Source organism: Plasmodium falciparum (genome assembly GCF_000002765.6).
Source record: "Plasmodium falciparum 3D7 genome assembly, chromosome: 4".
NCBI classification, from domain to species: Eukaryota; Apicomplexa; class Aconoidasida; order Haemosporida; family Plasmodiidae; genus Plasmodium; species Plasmodium falciparum.
The window spans coordinates 277,592-301,169 of record NC_004318.2 but is presented as its reverse complement, the minus strand read 5'-3'; the positions used below and the strand labels follow the sequence as shown (position 1 = coordinate 301,169).

At 22.6% G+C, this 23,578-nt stretch overlaps 3 protein-coding genes across 3 annotated transcripts; 1 reads left to right on the top strand and 2 right to left on the bottom strand.

Moving 5' to 3' along the window:
• Nucleotides 1-193: 193 nt before the first annotated feature.
• On the bottom strand, nucleotides 194-9,919 carry PF3D7_0405400 (pre-mRNA-processing-splicing factor 8, putative; the record flags this gene model as incomplete). The annotated part of the gene is made up of 2 exons (XM_001351330.1): nucleotides 194-9,553; nucleotides 9,869-9,919. 2 exons carry the CDS (start codon nucleotides 9,917-9,919, stop codon nucleotides 194-196), a joined length of 9,411 nt encoding a protein of 3,136 aa, XP_001351366.1.
• Nucleotides 9,920-12,872: 2,953 nt separating this feature from the next.
• On the top strand, nucleotides 12,873-18,767 carry PF3D7_0405300 (liver specific protein 2, putative; the record flags this gene model as incomplete). Its single annotated transcript, XM_001351329.1, has 1 exon — nucleotides 12,873-18,767. The coding sequence occupies one exon, from the start codon at nucleotides 12,873-12,875 to the stop codon at nucleotides 18,765-18,767; it is 5,895 nt and encodes a 1,964-aa protein (XP_001351365.1).
• Nucleotides 18,768-19,186: 419 nt separating this feature from the next.
• PF3D7_0405200 (ag-1 blood stage membrane protein homologue) lies at nucleotides 19,187-22,098 on the bottom strand (the record flags this gene model as incomplete). Its single annotated transcript, XM_001351328.1, has 9 exons — nucleotides 19,187-19,773; nucleotides 19,871-19,958; nucleotides 20,182-20,441; nucleotides 20,580-20,703; nucleotides 20,947-21,110; nucleotides 21,205-21,263; nucleotides 21,365-21,551; nucleotides 21,730-21,870; nucleotides 21,969-22,098. The coding sequence occupies 9 exons, from the start codon at nucleotides 22,096-22,098 to the stop codon at nucleotides 19,187-19,189; spliced, it is 1,740 nt and encodes a 579-aa protein (XP_001351364.1).
• Between the last annotated feature and the right edge of the window lie 1,480 nt (nucleotides 22,099-23,578).

The following is a 23,578-nucleotide window of genomic DNA, read 5'->3' as shown; positions in this document are numbered from 1 at the left end:
TTTTTTTTTTTTTTTTTTTTGTTTTGTATAATTAATTAAAACTTAAAAATTATTTATGAAAACGTTTTTGTATTTTTTTAAATAAGTATCATAAAAAATAAAAAAAAAAATAAAACACATACATATATATATATAATATATATATATATATATAATAATACAGATTTTGGTTAAACATTTCATTACACATTGATCATATAAAGGACGTTTCGACGTCAGCTTCGTCTGCGTCTCTTTGGTCAAGCAAAGAAAATTGCAGAAAGTGATTTGGTCTATGTATATCTGCATAAAATGGTTGTGGTATATCAAGATGTGGTGCATATTTTTGATTATTATTAAATTTGATTCCCATTAAATTATAATTCCATATATGATCATCTGGTATTAAAAAGTATCCAACAAAAACATTTGATAATAATATTTGTACTGGTTCATATAAATTATTTACATTTGGGAACACATATAAATCAGATGAATTCTTTTTACTTTTAGCAAAAGAATATCCATCACTCGTTAATTTATATGCATTGATAGTACAGCTACCAGGAGTAAATGAGCATGTAAGTATTATAGTTTTATTTTTATCCCACATTTTGTATGTTTCGTCACGTTTTGTACCACCTTCACTATTATTATTAATATTATCATCTTCATTATTATTATTATAATCATCTTCATTATTATTATAATCATCATCGTCATAATCATCAACATCATCATCATTGTGACTCGCATCAGCAACCTTTTTCCCTTTTGACATTTGTCTCTTACATTCTTGTAAAAAGTTGAAATGTGCTACCATATCATATGCTGTCAAATGATTATTGGTATTCGAACAATTGGTTGTCTGTGTATGTATCCATCCTAATAACTCTAAATTTTGTAAATATTTACTAGATGGCATATAACTTGATAATGTGACTGATTGGTAATTACCTATTTGTGGAGGGATAAGTATACACTTAATTTCTTTCACGTAGGAGTTATCTTCAGGGGATGATCCAAACAAAAATCCTCCTACTTGTATTTTTAAATCTGATATGCATATAAATTTTTCCAATAAATTTTTGGCTATTACATATGTATAATCATTAATAGAATTAATACTTGTATGATAATGGCTGTTTTGATTGTCTGAATTGGTTCCATTTTTATTTAAAATATTATGACTACTAGCACTAGCACTAATAGTATTAATATTGCTCATATTGCTCATATTATTATTATTCACATATATATTCTTGGTTCTAAATAATAAAGAATTATTTGCTAAATATCTTATTTTCCAATCCGTTTTTGTTGTAAACGTTTGCTGTTCATGTGGTGATAATGTTGATACAATAATTTCATTTCCATGTTTTGTTGTCGTTTTTGATGTTGTTACTTTCATCTGTTGTTCCATTAAATCCAAATTATTCTTTTCCAATTCAGCTATTTGCTGTCTTTGTATCGATGGAGGTGTTATTTCCATACCTAATAAAATATCTCTTATTTCATTCTGTGTTAATGAAGCTATGTGTACATTGTTTCGTTTCGAATAATCATTCAATATTAAATCTTTTAATTGTACCTCTAAATGTATCCACTGGTTATTATTAAACGAAGGCCATATATGATGTGGTTGTGTTGTTACGATGTTTTTATTTGGCTGTAATAATATTTTCGTTTGTTGTGGATTTATATGTAAACTTCTTAATATTAATATTAATCTACTAAAGGCCGTAAATGAAGATATACTATTTAACCAATCATCATATAAATTAAATAATAACATCTGTGGCTGTGTTGCTTTTAATATTAAATCTCCTATTTTATTCAATTTCAATAATGCTTGGAATGGTAAATTTAATTCAGTTCCTTTGATTATAATATTTGGGAAATCTAATAAATGCACTTCTAACGGATCTAACATACCTTTTCGTGTTACTATAATTTGCTTTGGCTGTTCTTCTATAGGCAATGATCTAATTAATGATGCCACTTCTTCTGCTGTTTTCCATTTAGCTAGCTGAGATAAACGCTTCTGTCCTATCCAAACAGATGTATGAATTATTTTTAAAAACAATTGACCTGTTTTAGGATTTAATATAAAGATCGCACCATTAATTGGCTTCGTTGTTAAATTCCCTTCAAATGTTTTATGTATTGTAACACGATATACATTAGTATCATCCACAAACCATATAGTTTGTGATGAAAATAATTCATTATAATTCTGTGTATTCAAATATGGTTCCGTTGGTTCAGATGAATATAACTGTAACCCTTTTCTAATTCTTTCTCTTAATACATACAAAGAAGGATTCGATTGAACAATTTTTTGTAAAGCTTTTTGCATTAACGGTTTTAAATTATTAAACCAATTTCCATATGCTGAATATAAATTATATGCTAAATCAACACCTATTAAAACACCAGTTAAACATGGATATATAGACAAATTGTCAGTTGTGTAATCTAAAAATTTTGCTCTACTATATCTTTCAATATCATGAGAATCGAAATCACCCCATCTTAATTGTATATCAATCCAAAATTGATTAGATGTATAAGGAAAAGAACCAAACGATACAGAATTCATATTGTTACTACTACTATTATTACTACCACTATTAATCATATTACTGTTAAGCATAATGTTATTATTAGTACCACTTGTTGAACCTAATGTATTATTTGTAAATATATGATCCTCATCTGTTAATAAAGACGGCTTAGATATTCCCCATTTGTAATTTGCAAATAATAATATGTCAGCACATGAACTATTCATTTTATACGATTTTCTTGGATGTATGGTCTCTTTTTGTACCGTCTCTATATCTAACAAATCACAATTTAAATCAAACACTTGACATATATCCATTACTAAAGACTCATGTATTTTTTGCCACAAATGTGCACGGAATATTTGTATTAAGGATATTTTTAAAGTTGGTATTTTTCCATGCATAAATATACCTGTCAAATCTAACTGTACTTGAAAACCTACATATACATTTGCTCTATTTATTGTTGGGGACCACCATAATGTAAATCGTCTATTAGGTATTTGATTTAATCCACTTCTTTGTGCATTGGTTAATTTCTTATATTTCATTGATTCTTCAAAACCACTAGCTTTTTCCCAAAATAATCCTTCCCATGTTGGAAAAAATGTTCCTTTAAATAATGTATGTTCCAATATACCTTCCACACCTCCTAATGCTTGTATCATATCCGTTCTATAATTATTTAAATTCCATAATTTTCCATCATGTCTTTGATTAGTCCACCAAAACGGATTACTCTTAATAATTTGATACTGTTTAAATAATTGTCTTATTCGCCATCCTTTATCATATGCTAAAGTATGCCTATCTTTTTGAAATAATGTATTTATTCTTGGTATACCTTTATCCCATGAATCTTCTAAATCTTCTAATGTTATTTTCTTATTCTGATTATGACATTCATTTCTTTTTAAAGCATATTCACACCAAACTCGTTGACTTTCTAAAAATTCACTTTCCCATGTAGATATGTATCTATACAAATTGGGTATTAATTGATCTTCTTCATGTGACAAACCTGATCTGAAATGTGTTATTCTACCATTATCGGTTTGTTTCATATATCGTAAATCAGATTCTGGTATTAAAATGTGACCCATGGATAACATACCCAACCCTCCTAATTCTTTAGGAGTATAAAAAACAACAGGCGGAAAACGAGATGGCATCTTTGAATTTAATCCAATCTTAATACGTGTCTGTATCTTATTCTCACATTTTACTAATAAATCTAATAACTCCTCAGTATCTAAAACAGCCTCTCTAAAATATGTCATCAAACCAATCAACGTAGTATTCCACTTGTTTGCTATCTTAGTAAAGGTTGTACTACCAGAAGACATTAATATTTGACGTACACGATTTTCGAATCTTTTCATGCTGTTGTCAGAAACTTTTAAATAAGCTTCTGCTGTTATTTCTTTAGTCATTTCGTTCTGTAACTTCCACGTACCCTCCTTAACACTTGACGAAACAACTACGTTCTTTTCACCTCCACTGGAATTATAAAAATTGTTCTTCACCCCACCATCGTAATTATTATCACCAACCATATCATGCGTATTGGCATGCGTACTGTCATTTTTGTTGTCATTTTTGTTATTATCACTGTTCTCTTCATTTTTGTCCACATGAGACTTACCCTTTGTTACCTCATCCTTCAATGAACCTACCTTTTTGCTCTTCTCATCGTCATGGAGCAATCCATTCTTCTTACTCGTTTCATCTTTGGTACCCACGCCTCGGGGGTACTCATTCATATATGACGTATACATTATGCCATTGTAACCATAACTTAGCTGACGTATTTTCGGTAATATACGAACCTCAAAACCAGCTATGGAAAATAACAAATTAGGGTTATCTTTCGAATACACACTCACAAATGTATTATAATGATCCCAATCTAAGGATGTCAACGATCTTGGAATACGGTTTTGTATTTCCCAAAAGGTAGCTCTTCCCAAATTAACGTCATGCTTCATTTTCCTCATACGACAATCCCTAGGCCAACATGTTTTGTTATTATATCCAACTATATTTTCATTATTTGGATCTGGGTTTTCTGTCAAAAATTTCTGTATTAAATCTTTAGATTCTTCATTGGTAAATTTAAACAATATCCATATCTTATCCACATATCTACAATACAACCTAATCGGGTGTCTGGTTTCTATCTGCACATTCTGAAATGTTAAAAATTGATTCACGTCATTATAAGGACCTGCTATATCATATGCTCTTGTTAAACCCAATATTAACAAATCTATTATTATGGTATAATACTGAAATACAAATGACGAAAATTGCAAACCACGTATTATACCAAACGAATTTATATGATTCATATCTTTAAATGTTATATTAGTATTATTCTTTGCTGTTATATAATCTGCTATGTTGTGATCTACTATTAATCTTAATAACCTATTCAATAAAGTTAAATCAATTTTTTCATAAATTTTACTAAATTGAGTTTGAAGCATAACTACACATTCATTGTTCTTCGTGTCCCATATATTATGTAAATTATTGATACCTTGACACATTTTATATACTAATAATGGTTGTGGCTCATTATCTGATGGTTTAACCCAATTCGGAAATAAATTTCTTAAATCACCTTCATACCATAAATACTGATCTAAATATGCATCTGTTATTTTTTCTAAAGGGTCTACTTCATATACAGGTACTAAATGCGTGTACAAATCTAAAAAGGATATAGATATTTCTTTAAAAGCTCGTTGTGTTAATAAATGTCTCTTTATTCTTGATAATGTTTCATATGGATTATCATATGCCTGTTCAATAAAACCCAATTCTTCTCTTTGTGATTGATTTAATCTATTCTTTACAGTAAAGGTTTCTTTTAATTTTTCTAAAGCTAAAATTAGTAGTTTCGTATCATGTTTATAATTTAAAGGAGGAAAAGGTATATGTGTAAATTTTCTTGATTCAAACCAATGTATAGCTGTTGTATATAATGCTACTGCTTCTTCTCCACTTACATAAGGCCCATCTTTTAAATATTCATGTTGCCTTTCTTGTTCTGCTTTAAGCCATAATCTAGTTAATCTACCTAAATTCTTTTTACATACAGTCTTATCTACGGTCGCCCCTCTTTTTATTCTTTCTCTATTATAATACGTTGCATTAACCCACCAATCTGCTTTTAATTTTATATATCTAATTATTATATTTTCCACAGGTAATGGAAGCCCTACCACTTTCCATGGTATGTTCGCTTTCCAACACCTCCATGCCTCACTTAAATGTTGTAATATTAATCTAGCTTTACCTTTATTATTCTTTAATCCTTCTGGTATCATATCTATAATGTCATGCATAACAGCTGCTCTCAATTCTAAATCGAAATGACTTTCGACTCTTTGCTTAGTAACCGTTTTTGCTATACCTTTCGATACTCTTCCTTCAAACTGTCTAGCTAATAAATTACTTAACCACCTTTCTAATAGTGGGATAACACCTCTTAAGAAAAAAATCCACACTCTCCATAAAGGAGCCCATAAACCACAACCAGGACCTTTACCAACAGATCCAGTATTAAATCGATAATATATTAAATGTTTTAAATCTTTACACATACGTACTTGTCTCATCAACCTATATTTATATCGATACATACCAGTCAATTGCCCAACGTGAGCAAAAATATATTGAATACCATCAGCTAGCTGATATGCATCTATATTACCTAATCGGTATTGTACATGCGAATCAACAATTGATTTCGTTAATCTTAATATTTCTCTACACAAATGAAATGCATTACCAAATCGAGATTTTTTCCTTTCTTTGGTTGTTAATGTTTTTACAGGTTTTAAATTAAAATTATAATCTAGGTGTAAATAATTTAAATTCTTACGATGTATTAATAAATTTAACATATTATAACCTTGTCGACATACTTGTAACCCAACTTCCACCCAATCCATTTCTGTACATTGAAAAAATTTCGTACTTTTAAATATACGAAATAAATATTTCTTTTTCATACTTTTTGGTCTTTTAGAATGTAAATGATTCAAAACCCAACATTTTAAAAGTTTCTGATAAGAGACTCTAACCTTTACAGGATATTTTGTTGATATATGTTCTTTGAACCATGACTGTACTAAAGGAATATCGATACCTCTTCTGGTATATCCGCATTTCTTATTAAATGGATAAGGAGCATGATATAATTGTATACCGTTTATAGTACGTTCTGTGTATAAAGGATAATTGTGTAACAATGGGAGAATTCCATATTCCACATGTTTAATAATCATTTTTTTATTTTTTTTGCAGGAACTAATATTATCACTTTTGTACTTATTATTATTGTCATTATTATCATCACCTTTGTAATTATCATCATCATCACTTTTGTTTTTATCATCACCTTTGTAATTATCATCGTTGTACGGATTTTTTCTTTTTTTTTTATTTTTTTCTTTTTTTAAACTACCATCATGTGAATCATTTTCCACAGTACTATCAATTTCATACGTTTCATCTTTATTTTTGCTTGTCCGACTACTCATATTGTTCGAGTTATATTTACTACTGGATATATACGTATCACTATTATCATTATTGTCAATGCTACTTACACCAGAATTATAGTCCTCTTCGTCAATATCTTTATCATTACTTGAATTTGTGCTTTTTCTCTTATCTCTTTTAAAACTTTTATAAGATGACGAACTTTTCCTGTATTTTCGATACCCTTTATCATATCGATTATCATCAGCATCAGAATGTTTGGAATGTTTCCTACTCTTGGAGGTTGATTTCTTTTTTTTGTCGTCATCACCATGATCATAATAATAAATTTCCTTTCTTGTATATGTTAAATAAAAATCGTCATCAAATAGTTCACTGTCTTTCTTTTCAGAAGATTTATTAAACTTTCTAATTTTATAGGATGGTATAGGATTTATAATTAAATCAAAATAAAATGGTGGCAAATCAATATCTTCTAATTTTATATATACACACATTGGTGAATGGTATTTACTAACTGCAATTTTTCTTGGTCTATTATTATATAAATATGGAAATGCTATTTTATATTCTGTTCTTATTTGCTGACGTATAATAATTTTATTTATGTCATTAAATTCATTCCAGTCTTCATCATCTTCATATATATCTCTATATAAGGGTTCAAATTTAGGCCCTCCTGGTATAGCCATATTTAATGCTTTAGCTGTATAAAATGACTTTAAATTGAATAAGTAAAAATAATTATCATCTTGGAAATCACTAAATAGTTGATTTCCCAGTCTATATAATACTCCCATTTGTTCTAACGACAATTTGTATTTTTTATAACTAGTACCAGGTATATGATTTCTATTATATAATAATGGCTTAGAATCATAAAACCAATCAATAACACTTTTATCTTCATCTTTATCTAATTTCATTTGTATACATTCTAATGGTTCAATATCTAGGATATTATCCGCATAATCTAAAGGTGGTTCTTCGTCATCAAATGGTGGGAATCTCATTCTTTTAAAATGCTTTCGATCTCTTTTTTCTCTTCTCATCATTATCCACATAGTACCCCATTGTGCTATATATAATGGGTCGATGACAACAAATGTTTCATTTACAAATGTTATAGCACCTGTTATATGATAAATTACTTTTGTATTCTTTATTTGTTCCCATGGCATAGGAATATTTTCTAATAATTTAAAGACAGCATGTGGGATATATTTGAGAGCACCTAAATAAACTCTTTTATCATATCTATATTTTTTATTACTCATATCACCATGCTCCTTAACAATTTTTCTTAAATGTTCACATGGCATTTCTTCCTTTTCTTCTACTACACCAAACTTTTTTTTTTTGGAATATTTCTTACTATTTAGCATTTTCCATTTTCGAGCTTTTTCCTTTATAATAGAAAATGCATTTGAATCATACATCGAATTTTCGTCTCGTTCACTTGTATTATAATTTTCTTCATCCCCTTCAAAATCGTGATATTTCTTTGCTTTTTTGTTTTTATTGTTCATATCTTTTTTTTTCTTTTGTTGCTCATTAAAAGGTGATGACAAAGAGAGTCCATTCACCTCCAATTGGTCTATCTCATTATTATTCATTTTTATATTATTGGGTAGGTATGAACCTTGTGATAAATAATAAGGAGAAGAGTTTATGTCTTGTCCACCATGATCATTATTATTATTATGAATATTATTATGAATATTATTAGGTTGTATTCCCTCCTCATTATATAAGTTGGAATTTCTTACATTATCTGCTACATTATTTGATACATTGTTAATAATTTTATTACTTTTCATTTTCATGTTTGGCATTTTCATCATATAAGGAGGTGGCATATTCATCATATTTGGCATATAATTATTTATACCTGGTGGTATGTAATTCATATTTGGTGGAAGACTGTGCATATTGGGGGGAAGATTATGCATATGTGGTGGAAGACTATGCATATTTGGGGGAAGGTTATGCATATGTGGTGGTAAATTAGGCAAGTTTATCATATTTGGAAAACTTGCTAAATGTGGTGGGACATTTGGCATATTTTGTAAATGTGGTAATACGTTTGGCATGTGTTGCAAGTGTGGTGGTAAAATGGGCATATTTGGTGGTAAAAATGGCATATTCGTTGGTAATTTGGGCATATTAGGAGGAAATGCGTTCATATTATTATATGGAATATTTCCAATATTATTTATAAAACCGTTGGGTACATTTTGTGGTATATTATTTATATCATTCATATTATTTTTTTCATTATTATTATTATTATTATTAATATTATCAGGTTTATCAAAAAATATGTCATTGATATTATTACACATATTATCTTGTTTGTTTTCCACGCTTGCCTTGTCATTCATGACATTATGTGATGAATTTAATTCATCGCTTTTATTTGCATCATCGTAATTGTTAATTACATTATTTTCCAAATGTTGTGTGGAATTTGTTAAAACGTCACTCCCCTAAAAAATGTAAGTAAATAAATAAATAAATATATAATAATATGTATATATAAACATATATATATATATATATATATTTTTATCTATTTATTTGATATATTTTAATGTATACAAATTCTTCAATTTTATGAATAAGTCAGGAAATAAAAAAAAAAAAAAAAAAAAAAAAAAAAAAGCTAGAAAATACAGGTAAAATAAAATAAATATAAGAAAAATATAGGTATATTAAAATATATCAAAATACTATTATATATATATATATATATATATATAATTAAATAGGTATATAATATTATGTATATATTTTTGTATTACCTCATTTTTATTATCTTCTGAAGATTGTTCAAATGATCCATTATGACTCATTTTAATATAAATAAATTATAAGAACGATATTTTAACAATATTTTATATGTATATTACATATATATTATTATTATATATATATCTTCTTTTCCTTTTTTAATATATAACTTTTATTTCTGAATTATTTCATAAAGTTCCAAAAAAAATGTTGAAAACTTTTAAGAACATATAATAAAAACCATGTTTAAATTTTTCATTAAATAGTTTTCATTTGTGATAAACGTTATTTCAAATATAAAAAAAAAGGATTACAATATATTATATATATATATATATATACATTGAAGGTATTAAAAAAAAATAAAATAAAATATTCTTTAAAGTAAATTTCTTTTAATTTAACATATATAATATAAATTAATTTTAATTCATGAAATGAATAAAGAAGAAGGAAAAAAAAAAAAAAAAAAAGAGCAAGAAACTTTCAAAAAATATAAATATATTATTATATGGGGGAAATATATTATAATATATAATATATATATATATATATATATATATATTTTTTTGACAACATACAAATTAAATTTTATGTATATAAAAATATATAATATAATTCAATAATATATATGTATATATAATAATATATTATATATATATATATATATATATATATATATATATATATTAATATGTTTATTATAATATTGAAAATATGTTATCTTTATATATATATATATATATATATATATATATATATATATATATATATATATAAAATATATAAATGGGATTATAAAATAATTAGGTATTTTTAAAAATATATTAATTTATTTTATTGCTAATAAAATATTATATATATATATATATATATTAAATTTTTTTTTATATAGAAGAAATATATATTACCTTCAAATATATAACATATTTTTTTAAGGTATGAAGATATAAATAAAATAGAAGGAATTTTTATTTTAATTTTAAATTTAATTTTTATGTTATAATATAATATATATATATATATATATATATATATATTATTAGATATTTTTATCATTTAATATATTAAAATATAGGTATAAAAAATAATTAAATCTGAATATAGTTTGGAAAAAAATCATAAATAATAAATATATACATACATACATACATACATAAATATACTTGTAAATAATAAATATTATTTTATATGTAACATCATATATATATAATTATTTTTATATTATATTTTTAAATAAGAAATATTTTCCAACATTTATTAATTTTAAATATTTACATAATGTATATACTTTAACTTTTGTAATGTATTTATTACGTGTTTTCTTCTGATATATTTATAATGACAAAATATTATAAAATTATATTATATAAATATTATTATATGTTGTATATTATGAAAAGTGAAAAAATATATAAATAAATAGGATGATATATTATTCTTTGGCATAATAATGTTATAGTATAAATAGAACTTCAAAAAAAAAAAAAAAAATGTTTTATTTTCTATTCTTTATTTTTAATAATTTAAAAAAGAATACATCGTATATAAGTGCATATTAAGGTCTTAAGAAATAATGTGTTTTATAGATTTGTTGATATAACAAAATAATCATATAAATATATAAAAAGTATATACATATATATATGTATATATTTATTTTATTATTATTATGTAAAATAAAATATATTACAAATGAATTTAATACCAATATTGGAATAAATTTTGAAAAATAAAAATATTTAAAAGTACGTGAAATTAAATTTATTCTCATTTTATTCGTATTTTTTGATACTGCGAAAAAATAAACAAGAAAGTATTTGACCTTGTATTTATGAGAAAAAAAATAAAATAATAATAAAATATTTTTTTACAATTTTTATTCTTATTAAAATAAGGTTCAAATGGAGTAATATATAATAAGCTAATATTTCTAAAAATTATAAATAATATATATATATATATATATATGTATAGTTATTTGAAATAATTTATTAATATATGTTCTATTTATATATTTTTCTTTTTTCTTTCTGTGTATTTAAACCAAAAATATTAATTTTGATAGTATAAAAATATAAGAAAAAATTAAGGGAAAAATGCGCCACTTAAATGGTCTTATAAAAAAAAAAAAAAAAAAAAATTCTAAATACCTTACATATATATATATATATATATTTATTTATTTATTTATTTATATATTTATATATTTATATGTGAAAAATATTAAAAAAAAAATAAAGAACCACATTGTTTTAATATAATTATTTTATGTGTCTTTTAATATTATTGCAGTGGGAATAAATTAATAATATATATATAATTTTTTATTTAAACATAATGAAAAGAATACATTATAAGATGGTTAAAAAATGATCAGCTTTCATCATCGACGTTATATATAAATGTGTCGATTGTTCTAATGGTGATATTAAAATGTTCCTATATTTTTTTTTTTTTTTTTTTCGCCTAATATTTATCACGTTAGATCCACACATATATACCCAAAAAAAAAAAAAAGAATAAGAAAAAAAATGTGTGAATATATCGAAGCAAACATGTTGATAAATATACATGTATGTATGTTACTCATTTGTCTCTTTTTCTTTTTTGTTACTTTTCGAGTGTCTTGTAGAGTGGGTTGCATATATCTACATAGGAAAGAAAAAATAAAAATAAATAAATAAATAAATAAATATATATATATATATATATATATATATATATATTACGTATATTTTTTTTTATTTTTTATTCTTACATGTTTTATAAAATTTGATAGAGCCTTATTTATTGTAAGGATATAATTTAAAAAAATAAAAATTTCTTTTTTTTATATTAATCAAGCATTATATATATGAAATATTGTTCACATATAATAATAATAATATATATATATATATGTGTGTATATATATTTATTTACATGTTTAATAAATTTTTTATACACTGAAAAAAAAGTATTATATATCTAAATATCTACATATTTATTTATTTCTAAGTATTGGTATTAAACATGGAGAAGGGTTCTATTTTATCGTTTATTTTCTTTTGTTCTGTTGTTATCTTTATACGATTTATCGGATATTTCTTTTGTAATCGTTACATGACAGAAGAACCATATAATAATATTTTTGAGATAATAAAACCTGAGAATTTATATAGTTCTTTATTATTATTGTCAAATGAAAAGGAAAATGATTTTCCTAGTTCTACAAATTGTAACGGATATATGAAATGTATCCCCTTTTATAATAATGTTTCTGAAAGATGGAAGAGATATAATTTTATACAACTTTATATAATTAGAAGTGCATTAAATATACATGTGATGAGTAAATATAATATGTTAAATAAATATAATAAGGAAACGAACAGATTATTAAAAAGAAATAATAATGTAGAAAATAGAATTAATAATATATCCAATCATTATTTATGTTCAGGTTTTAAAAAAGAAAACCGTTTATTCTTCCTTTTGTTTTATAAAACAATTAAGATGATGAAGTTATATATAAGGAATTTGTTTATGAAATATATTAAAATTTATTATAAAACAAAACATTTTGAGAAGAATATAGAAACTAATAAAAAAGTGGTTTATGTTGAAAGGGATAATCTTTTTGATATTGAAAGGAATAATCTTTTTGATATTTTATATATGTTAAAAAGAATAGATAGTTATGTAAAGAATATATATTCAATTATTTCTAATAATTTCTTGTATGTTATAAGAATAATATTTTTACCATTTGAAAAAATCTATTTCTCTTTAAAATCCCTTATAATGATAAAAAAAATGAACATGTCTTCTTCTTATTATTATTATTATGTAAATATGTTTTCTTTGTATAAAAAGAATTACAACAAATATGAAGAAATTTTTATTCATGAGCAAAGAGTAATATATCCTAATGAATACTTGAAAAATGAAATGTTGGATAAATATAGAAGGGTTATACGAATTCTCTCGGGACAGCATGATAATCCTTTTATAGATTCTCTTTTAATAAACCCTGAGAAAATTGAAAAAGATGATTTAGATGTAAAGCAGAAAAAAAAAAAAATAATTGAAGAGCTGAAGAAAAAAAAGGAAAATACAAACACAAATACAAATACAAGTACAAATACAAGTGCAAATACAAATACAAGTACAAACACAAGTGCAAACACAAATACAAGTACAAAAGAATCTCACATATTAGATGAATCGAAACTAGAAACCTTTTACAGAGACGAATTAGACAAAATGGGAAAAGAAGAAATTGAAACATATTTCAAAGGGAATATTGACAAAAAATCACTTGATGAATTTCATAAAATATTGCTAGAAGAGTTAAACAAAATGGACAAAGATGAATTATATGAAATGTATAGAGAAGAGTTAAATAGGATTGAACAAGAAAAAATTAGAAATATGAATAAAGAAGAAATAAATAAAACTTACAAGGACGAAATAAATAATATGAATAGTGATCAAGTTGATAAAATACATAGAGAAGAATTAGAAAAAATCGAAAAAGAAAAAATAAACAAAATGGATAAAGATGAAATAGATAAAATATATAGAGAAGAATTAGACAAAATGGATCGAGATGCAATTTATAGTATGTATATAGAAGATATAAGTAACAAAAATATAAAAGACTTAATTAAAAATGAAAAGGAAACAAATAAGGATAAAAACAAAAAAAAAGATATAGATATAAACAAAAAGAAAAAAAAAGATATAGATATAGATGTAGACATAGATAAAGATATACATAAAGATCATGTAGAAGAATTATACGGAGAAGTAAAAAACAAACTTAGCAAAGAAGAATTAGATAGAATGGACAGAGACGCATTATATAGAGTATACCTAGAAGAATTAGATAGAATGAACAGAGACGAATTATATAGAGTATACCTAGAAGAATTAGAAAAAATAGACAAGGAAGAAAAAGAAAAAATTCATAGAGAAAAATTACACAAAATTGAAAAAGAGAAAATAAATAAAATGGATAAAGATCAAATAGATAAAATATATGAAGAAGAATTAAACAAAATGGATAGTGATGAAATTCAACATGTAAGGAGAGCAATATTACAAGATATACAAAAAGAAAAAATACAAAATTTAGAACTAGAAGAAATCGATAGACTTTATAAAGAAGAATTAGATAGAATGGATAGAGAAGCAAGGTATGAAATCCCCATGAGAAATTTAAGCAGAAATGAAAAAGATAATATTATACATAGAAATATTAAAAATGAATCTAACCAAAAAAATAAGAAAGAAAATGTAAATGTATTTATAATACACGACAATAATGATAGTAATAATAATAATAATAATAATAATAGAGATGTGAATAATTTAAATAATAAGCACACAAATAATAATTATAATGAAAATGTAGAAGTTGAATTAGTTGTACGAAATTTAGACAAGGATAAAGGAGCCAAGATAGAAGATATTATAGACTATTTTAACAAAGAAATTAAAAAAGACAAAAATGTTAATGTTTCCAATATAGTGAATTTTTTAAATTCAAAAGTAGGAAAAGATAACACACCAATTCAACATAAGAAGGAAAATCAAGTAGATGTTGTCAGGAAAAATATTCAGATTATTCAAGAGGATAATATAAAAAATAAAGGCCAAAAGGATAACACTGAAATGTTAGATAATAATAAGGAAATAACAAATATTGATATAAAAAATGTTGATGATATAAAAAATGTTGGAGATATAAAAAGTGTTGGAGATATAAAAAGTGTTGATGATATAAACAATGTTGATGGTATAAAAAATGTTGATGGTATAAAAAATGTTGATGGTATAAAAAATGTTGATGGTATAAACAATGTGGGAGATATAAACAATGCTGGAGATACAAATAATGCTGGAGATATAAACAATGTGGGCGATATAAACAATTCTGTAGATATATACAACGTTGAACATATAGACGAAGCGGAGAAAAAACCAAATCTTGATAATCCAAAAAAGTTTGACTGGACACAGGTATTTAAAGACAAAGTAACAGAAAAGATAAAAAATGAAGAAAAATTCAACAACTCAAAAGAAAATATACAAAACGATATAAGAGATAAAGAAATTCATAAGGATGATAGAATCAAGGGAATTACTTCACGAGAAAAGAATGCTGAAGAAATAAATAATAATGAAAAAAAAGACAAGTTTGTGTATGAATTTTATACATCCAATAAGAAAGAAAATATAGATAAAGAAGAAGAAAATAATATAGATGATAAAAATATAAAAATAGAAATAGAACCTAATTATGAAATCAACAACAATTTTGAAGAAGAAAATAAAAATGAAATAAATGTTATTATAGATAAGGAAGCAAAAAATAATATGGATAAAGATGATAGTAATAATAATAATAATATACAAAAGAATAATATTATAATTAAGGATAATACAAATGTAAGTGAAGAGGTTCATATTACTGAAAGTAGTAAAGAAATAGCAGAATTTTTTAATAATATAATTAAGAATAGTAATATCTTAGATATGTGTTCAAAAATGAATGCTTCCGATTCTGAGAAGGGATTTATATGTATAAATGGTAATAATTATATTATAAACCCTGGTACGTATCATATAATAAATATAAAATATCCAGATTATAATAATGTTAGAAAAAAATGGTATGATTCGATGGATTGTATATCTATAAATAACAAGGATGAAAATAATAATAATAAAGAACATAATTATTACAATAAAAATGATGATGATTTATATTTAAAGAAATCGGTTGAAGAATTTATTCCAGGATTTTTGAGCAATATTAATAAAGTAGATGATTTAGCGAGAATATTTACTCCATCCTTTATTCAAAATGATATTTTTTTAAATTGTATTTACAAATATAGGAATGATTTTGATAAGAATAATAATATTTATTCCTTTCCTATGAAGATATTTTTAAGAAAAAATTCAACGAAAATAAAAGGTTGTTCTTTTCAAATTGATGAAGACCCTTTGTTATATAAAGATTATAGTGAAAAAGAATCATTTCTAAGTAATAAAATTATTTTAAATAATTCAAACAGAAATACGGAATGTGTACTACATGCATCAAATGAAATTGTCGGATTTCAATGTGGTCCTCCATATAAATCTTATGATAATATACAATATAGACATCTTACAAACAAATCAAACGATATACAAAAAAATATATTTGGTATATATAGTAATAATAATAGTTCATATTCTCATTTATTTAAAAATATTTTTAATAATGAACATAAATTATATAACGTAGGAGGATATTTTCAAACAGAACCAATTAATTGTTTTGAATTTGTAAATGATAACATAAATGTGGAAGATATATTACCAGGAGCGGTTCCATTTCCTAGATTTGATTTGATACATCATGATTTAGATGTTAATCAGACCAGATATATTTTATTAAATGAGACGAACCAAGATAAAACAATCTCTTGTACTTGTAATTATTTTACAGAACCTAATATTGTTTATACAGGTAAAATTATTATTAAAGTTGAAGAAGAGAAAATATATAAAACCAAAAAATTACAAACTGAATTTAATGATATTATAAATAATAAAAAGGAAATATATCACGAAAAAAAAATGAATCATATAATTAAAGAAAAGAAAGATGAAGACGAAAATGATATGTCATTTAATAAAAATTATGTTAATAATTATAATGAAAATTTTAAAATAAATGATATAAATAATTTTTACAATAGAAATAATCATCCCAATAATAATTATCACAACGATTATCACAATAATCATTCTAGTAAAGGAAACCACACAAACAAAATACATGATACATTTCTTAAGAATAAATACAATATCTCTTTTAATAATTTAAAATTTTATAATATTAAACATGAAAATAAAAATAATCAAGACGTTATTAATTATGAATATAATGTTGATGATTATCATGAGGTGCAGGATGGTCAGGACGAATCATTTAAAGAAGAGGAAGATTTTATTGATTTTAAAGAAAATATAATTAATGATAATACCAACCATAACAATACCGATCTTGATGATGATAAATATAATAAATATCATAATAATAATAATAATAATAATAATAATTCTTCTTTCAAGTCGATAGAAAGTAATCTTGATCTTCAAAGAAGCATATTACAATCTGGGGACACACAACAAGTAGTTGTAATTAATAAATCGAAAAATGTAAATGTCCTTTTTCCAGATAAAAAAAAAAATCACACACACCCAAATGAAGAGAAGAGAACATTTCCTAAATATATCTCTTTAGTATATAAAGAAAAAAATAAGGACAATGAAAAAATAGACAAGACCTTAACCTTTATTAAGGAGTTTTACCCTCCATTGCTTAGAGGAGGTAAAGACAGCGATCCGGAAAATAAACAAACTGGTGTTGAAATAAACAATGGTGTGGAAAAAAAAAATGACGTACAAATAAAAAATGATGTGGAAATAAAAAATGATGTGGAAATAAAAAATGATGTAGAAATAAACGATGATGTCGAAATAAAAAATGATGTGGAAATAAAAAATGATGTGGAAATAAAAAATGATGTAGAAATAAACGATGATGTCGAAATAAACGATGATGTTGAAATAAACAATGGTGTAGAAATAAACGATGGAGTAGAAAATAAAGATAATATACATGAGGGTAATAATAATTTAGAAAATGATTCTTTTAATGAAGATACTATTGAAGAACCCTTTGAAAATATTTTTGATTTTATAAATGAAGAAACAAGTTCAAATGAAAACTCGGAAATAATTCTTGATTCAGCAGATTCTATAAAAAGAAAATTAGGTCACAACTTTTTAGACATAATAAGTGCAGGGAAATTTAAAATAAGACATAAAGAAAAAAAAACAAAAAATAAAAAAAAAAAATAATAAAAAAAAAAAAAAAAAAAAAAAAAAAAAAGGGAAAAATGTTAAAAGTTATATTTCTCATTAAATAAATAAATAAATATATATATATATATATATATATATATATATATATATATATATATATATAATAAATAGTTAATATTATAATGCTTATATTATTAATTCAAAATATATAATATTTATAAAAAAATTACACATGACAAGTTAATTATATAATAATAAAATGTATTTATATATATTAAATTATATGTGCAATATAACTTTACAAAAAAACAACTTTTTATATACATTATTTTGTTTTTCTATATAACATATTATATAGATAATATGTCTATTAATATAAAAAGTATGAATAATACCGGAAATAATTAATTTTTTTCTTTTTTTTTTTTTTTTTTTTAATTTTATAAGAGATATTACTATATATTTTGTATGGTATTTTCTAATTGTGCTTTGAAGAAAATTTCGTTTGATGTATTAATATCATTTTTTATTTCGTCTGTTTGAATATGATCATTTTTTATTTCGTCTGTTTGAATATGATCATTTTTTATTTCGTCTGTTTGAATATGATCATTATTTATTTCGTCTGTTTGAATATGATCATTTTTTATTTCGTCTGTTTGAATATTATCATTTTTTATTTCGTCTGTTTGAATATTATCATTTTTTATTTCGTCTGTTTGAATATGATCATTTTTTATTTCGTCTGTTTGAATATTATCATTTTTTATTTCGTCTGTTTGAATATTATCATTTTTTATTTCGTCTGTTTGAATATGATCATTTTTTATTTCGTCTGTTTGAATATTATCATTTTTTATTTCGTCTGTTTGAATATTATCATTTTTTATTTCGTTTGTTTTCATATCATTTTCAAAAAATTGAGTGTTACTTTCTTTCACATCATGTGAACAATCTTGTTCATCATACATTTCTTTTATCATTTTGTGCGTACTTTTTGGTAAATTTTTTCGAAACCGAGGGGAAGATAATCTTCTCTTACCTGACAACAAAAAAAAAAAAAAAAAAAAAAAATTAAATATATATATATATATATATATATATATATAATGTTAATTTATTTATTTTTATAATTTTACCCATTAACTTCTTCATGGTGTTTTCTTTCATAATTATATTTTTTCTGTATTCAAGCTCATCTCCAAAAGATTCCTTCAAAATTTTGAGCTGATAAAAAAAAATAATATTTATTTGATGAAAGAATGTAAATATAAATAAGTGGAGAATTACTTTTTAATATATATATATATATATATATATATATATAATACATACATATATATACACATATATATATAATACATACATATATATACACATATATATATAATACATACATATATATACACATATATATATATATATTTTTTTTTTTTTTTTTTTCCCTTACGTCGTTTGTGAAAATTGTAATGGCATCTATTATGTAGTATAAGTTTTTTTTTGAATGTATGCTTAATGTATACTTTTCATCTTGATAAGTATAAATTATATTAGCGTTTGTATTATTTCTTTTGTCAACAACAATTCTTTGAATATTTAACATGGGTATATTAATATCTCTGTGTATGTTTCTTTCAATTATTGTTTCAATATTTATTTCTTCTTGATCTTTATTATTTTTAAAGCATAGGAAACATAAGAACCATTCTCCTATACAAAATTGATACACATTTGAATGATATGTGACAATATAGTATGAAAAAAAAAAAATAACAAGTAAATAAATAAATAAATATATATATATATATATATATATATAATTATTTATTTATTTATTAGTTTGTTTACCCATAATTTCTTTGGCGTACATATATTTAAGCACATATGCGTAAAAATCAAATACGCATATTTCCTGCTCTAATACAAAACTTATCAACTTTAATTTTTGTATTAAGCTTATATCATTTATATCCTAATAAAATAAATGAATGAATAAATAAATAAATGAATAAATAAATAAATAAATGAATGAATAAATAAATAAATGAATAAATAAATAAATAAATGAATGAATAAATAAATAAATGAATATGTACATATATGTGTATAATCATCCAACGTTTAAATGTTATATATATATATATATATATATATATATATATATATATATTTATATTTATATTTATATATTTATATTTATTTTTTTTTTTTTCACCGTATCAATGTCTATCATCGCTAAATGCTCATCATTGTCATCAAAATTTTTATGTATATTATTTATGTCTATTTTTTTGGTGCTGCCACTTTTTGATTTGTCCTTCCAAATTTCGAGACCATCATGTATGAACATGCACTCACTAGGGCACGCATATTTTTGCGCTAAAAGATAAAAATAAAATAAAATAAAAAAATAAACATATATATATACACACATATATATATATATATATTTATATATTTGTTAATTTTTTACTTTTATAAAATGACAATTGGACCTTGCACACTTCTTGTCCGTCCTTTATACACACAAACCTAGAGCAACATGTTCCACAAAAAAAAAAAAAAATATAATATGGATAATAATATATACGTTCATATGAAATATATATATATATGTATATATTTGGTTTTACCATTCATTTTTTGGAAAACATTTTGATATTATGCTGGCATTAATATCTATTTTGATTTCTCCTATATGAACTTTTTTTGTTAGTTTTGTTGTAAATAAATTAATTCTTATAACTTCATCACATTGTCTTATTTTTATGTCAACCCTCTGATCAAGGTATATCCTATTTTTTTTATTCGTCTCTATATCTAAAATGAAGATATAAAAGAATAAATAAATAAATATATATATATATATATATATGTGTGTATACTTTTAAGGATTATATAATCACGTATTTCATTTAATTAGTGTTTATAATACAAAAAACGTAAAAAATTTTTCATAAGACAAAATAGAATGGTTTATATATATTATTTTTTTTACCATCAGTAGTGAAGTCATATTTATCCGTGTTAACTATAATGTATATTTGTTTGTATTTGTTTATGTTAAATATTTCATTTATTTTTATGAGCAAATAAAATGTCCTATAATTATGTAATCCAGTATAATAATACATGGATGCTACACCAAAAAAAAAAAATAAAAATAAAAATAATATAAATAATTATATATTTATACATTTATATATTTATATATTTATATATTCTTTTTAAACTCACAAAATGGCTCGAAATCACTTATATGTGGACATGTTCTTTTATAACTTTTAATCACATATTTGATAAACCTTGTTGATAAATTATTAAATTTGTTTTTAAAAATGTTCAAAATAAATTTTGTTCCTAGCATTTCTTTCTTTTTCTTTTTTTTTTTATTTTTATTTTTTATAATGGATAACCTAATTTTGCATCATCAAAGATAAAATTAAATTAATATTTTTCTTAAGAGAAGAATAAAAAAAATCAAAGTGGAGAATTACTTTTTAATATATATATATATATAATATATTGAATATAATATAATAATAGAACAGTTCTATGTTTATCTTTTTCTTTTTATTTTATTATATATATATATATTTTTTTTTTTTTTTCTTTTAATTTTACTTTTATTTTATTTTTATTTTTTTTTATTTTTTTTTATTTTTTTTCCTAGTTGCTGATTTCCACAAAATGTGCACGTTACAACATTTTAAATTTTACATTGTTCCCATCTATAATATTATATATATTAAATATTATTTGTTCAATGTTATAACATATATATATATATAAAATAATACATGTACATATTATATATATATATTATATCTTTTCAAGTACACATAACATACTTATTTATTATATATATATATATATATATGTGTATTTTTTTTTTTTTTTTTTTTCTGAATTTTTTTACTTTTTTAATATTTATTAATGAACAGAAAAAAAAAAAATTAAAGAAATGAAAAAAATTCTTGGCGCACACACTTTAAAAATTAAAAAGAATATAAATAAATTAACTAATTAATAAAAGACAAGCATATTATAATATATATAATATAACCTCTGGGAATAATTCAACTTGATAGACCTATCAAAATAAATTTTATTCATACATTTATAAAATACATAAAATGCATTAGAAATATATATATATATATATATATATATATGTATACATATATATTTTATAAGAGATATATCATTTTTAACGGAGAAAATATTCTTTTAATATTTCTACTTTCTTGAATATAAAAAAAAGGAAAACAGAAATACAGAAACCATATTATATATACATATTTATAAAAAGAGGAAAAGCAAATTGTTACATAAAAGGAAGTATACATATATTTCTATATTTTAGTGTGTTGTCCTATTTTATAATATCATGAATTGATGTATAACACTATATATTATATATATATATATATATATATATATTTATTTATTTATTTATCGGAAAATGTTTATATTAACTTGGTATGTATATTTATAAAAAAGATATAATATATAAATATATAATATCTTTAAGGAATATATATATACATTTTTATGAGGATATTTCTTATATTTTTAATATAATATATATATAATATATTTATATTTATTTATTTACTTATATATTAATTTTACATAAACGTACTTTATGAAAAAGAAAAAAAAAAGAAAAAAAAAAGGGATTGTTAAAAGGATATATTTTTATACACCTTTATATTTTTAAATAAGAAAATATAAAAATATTCATACATTATATTATATATATATATATTTATATAATATTAATTATATGTATATGAAATATTATATATATATATATTATATATATAATTATAATATGGAATATA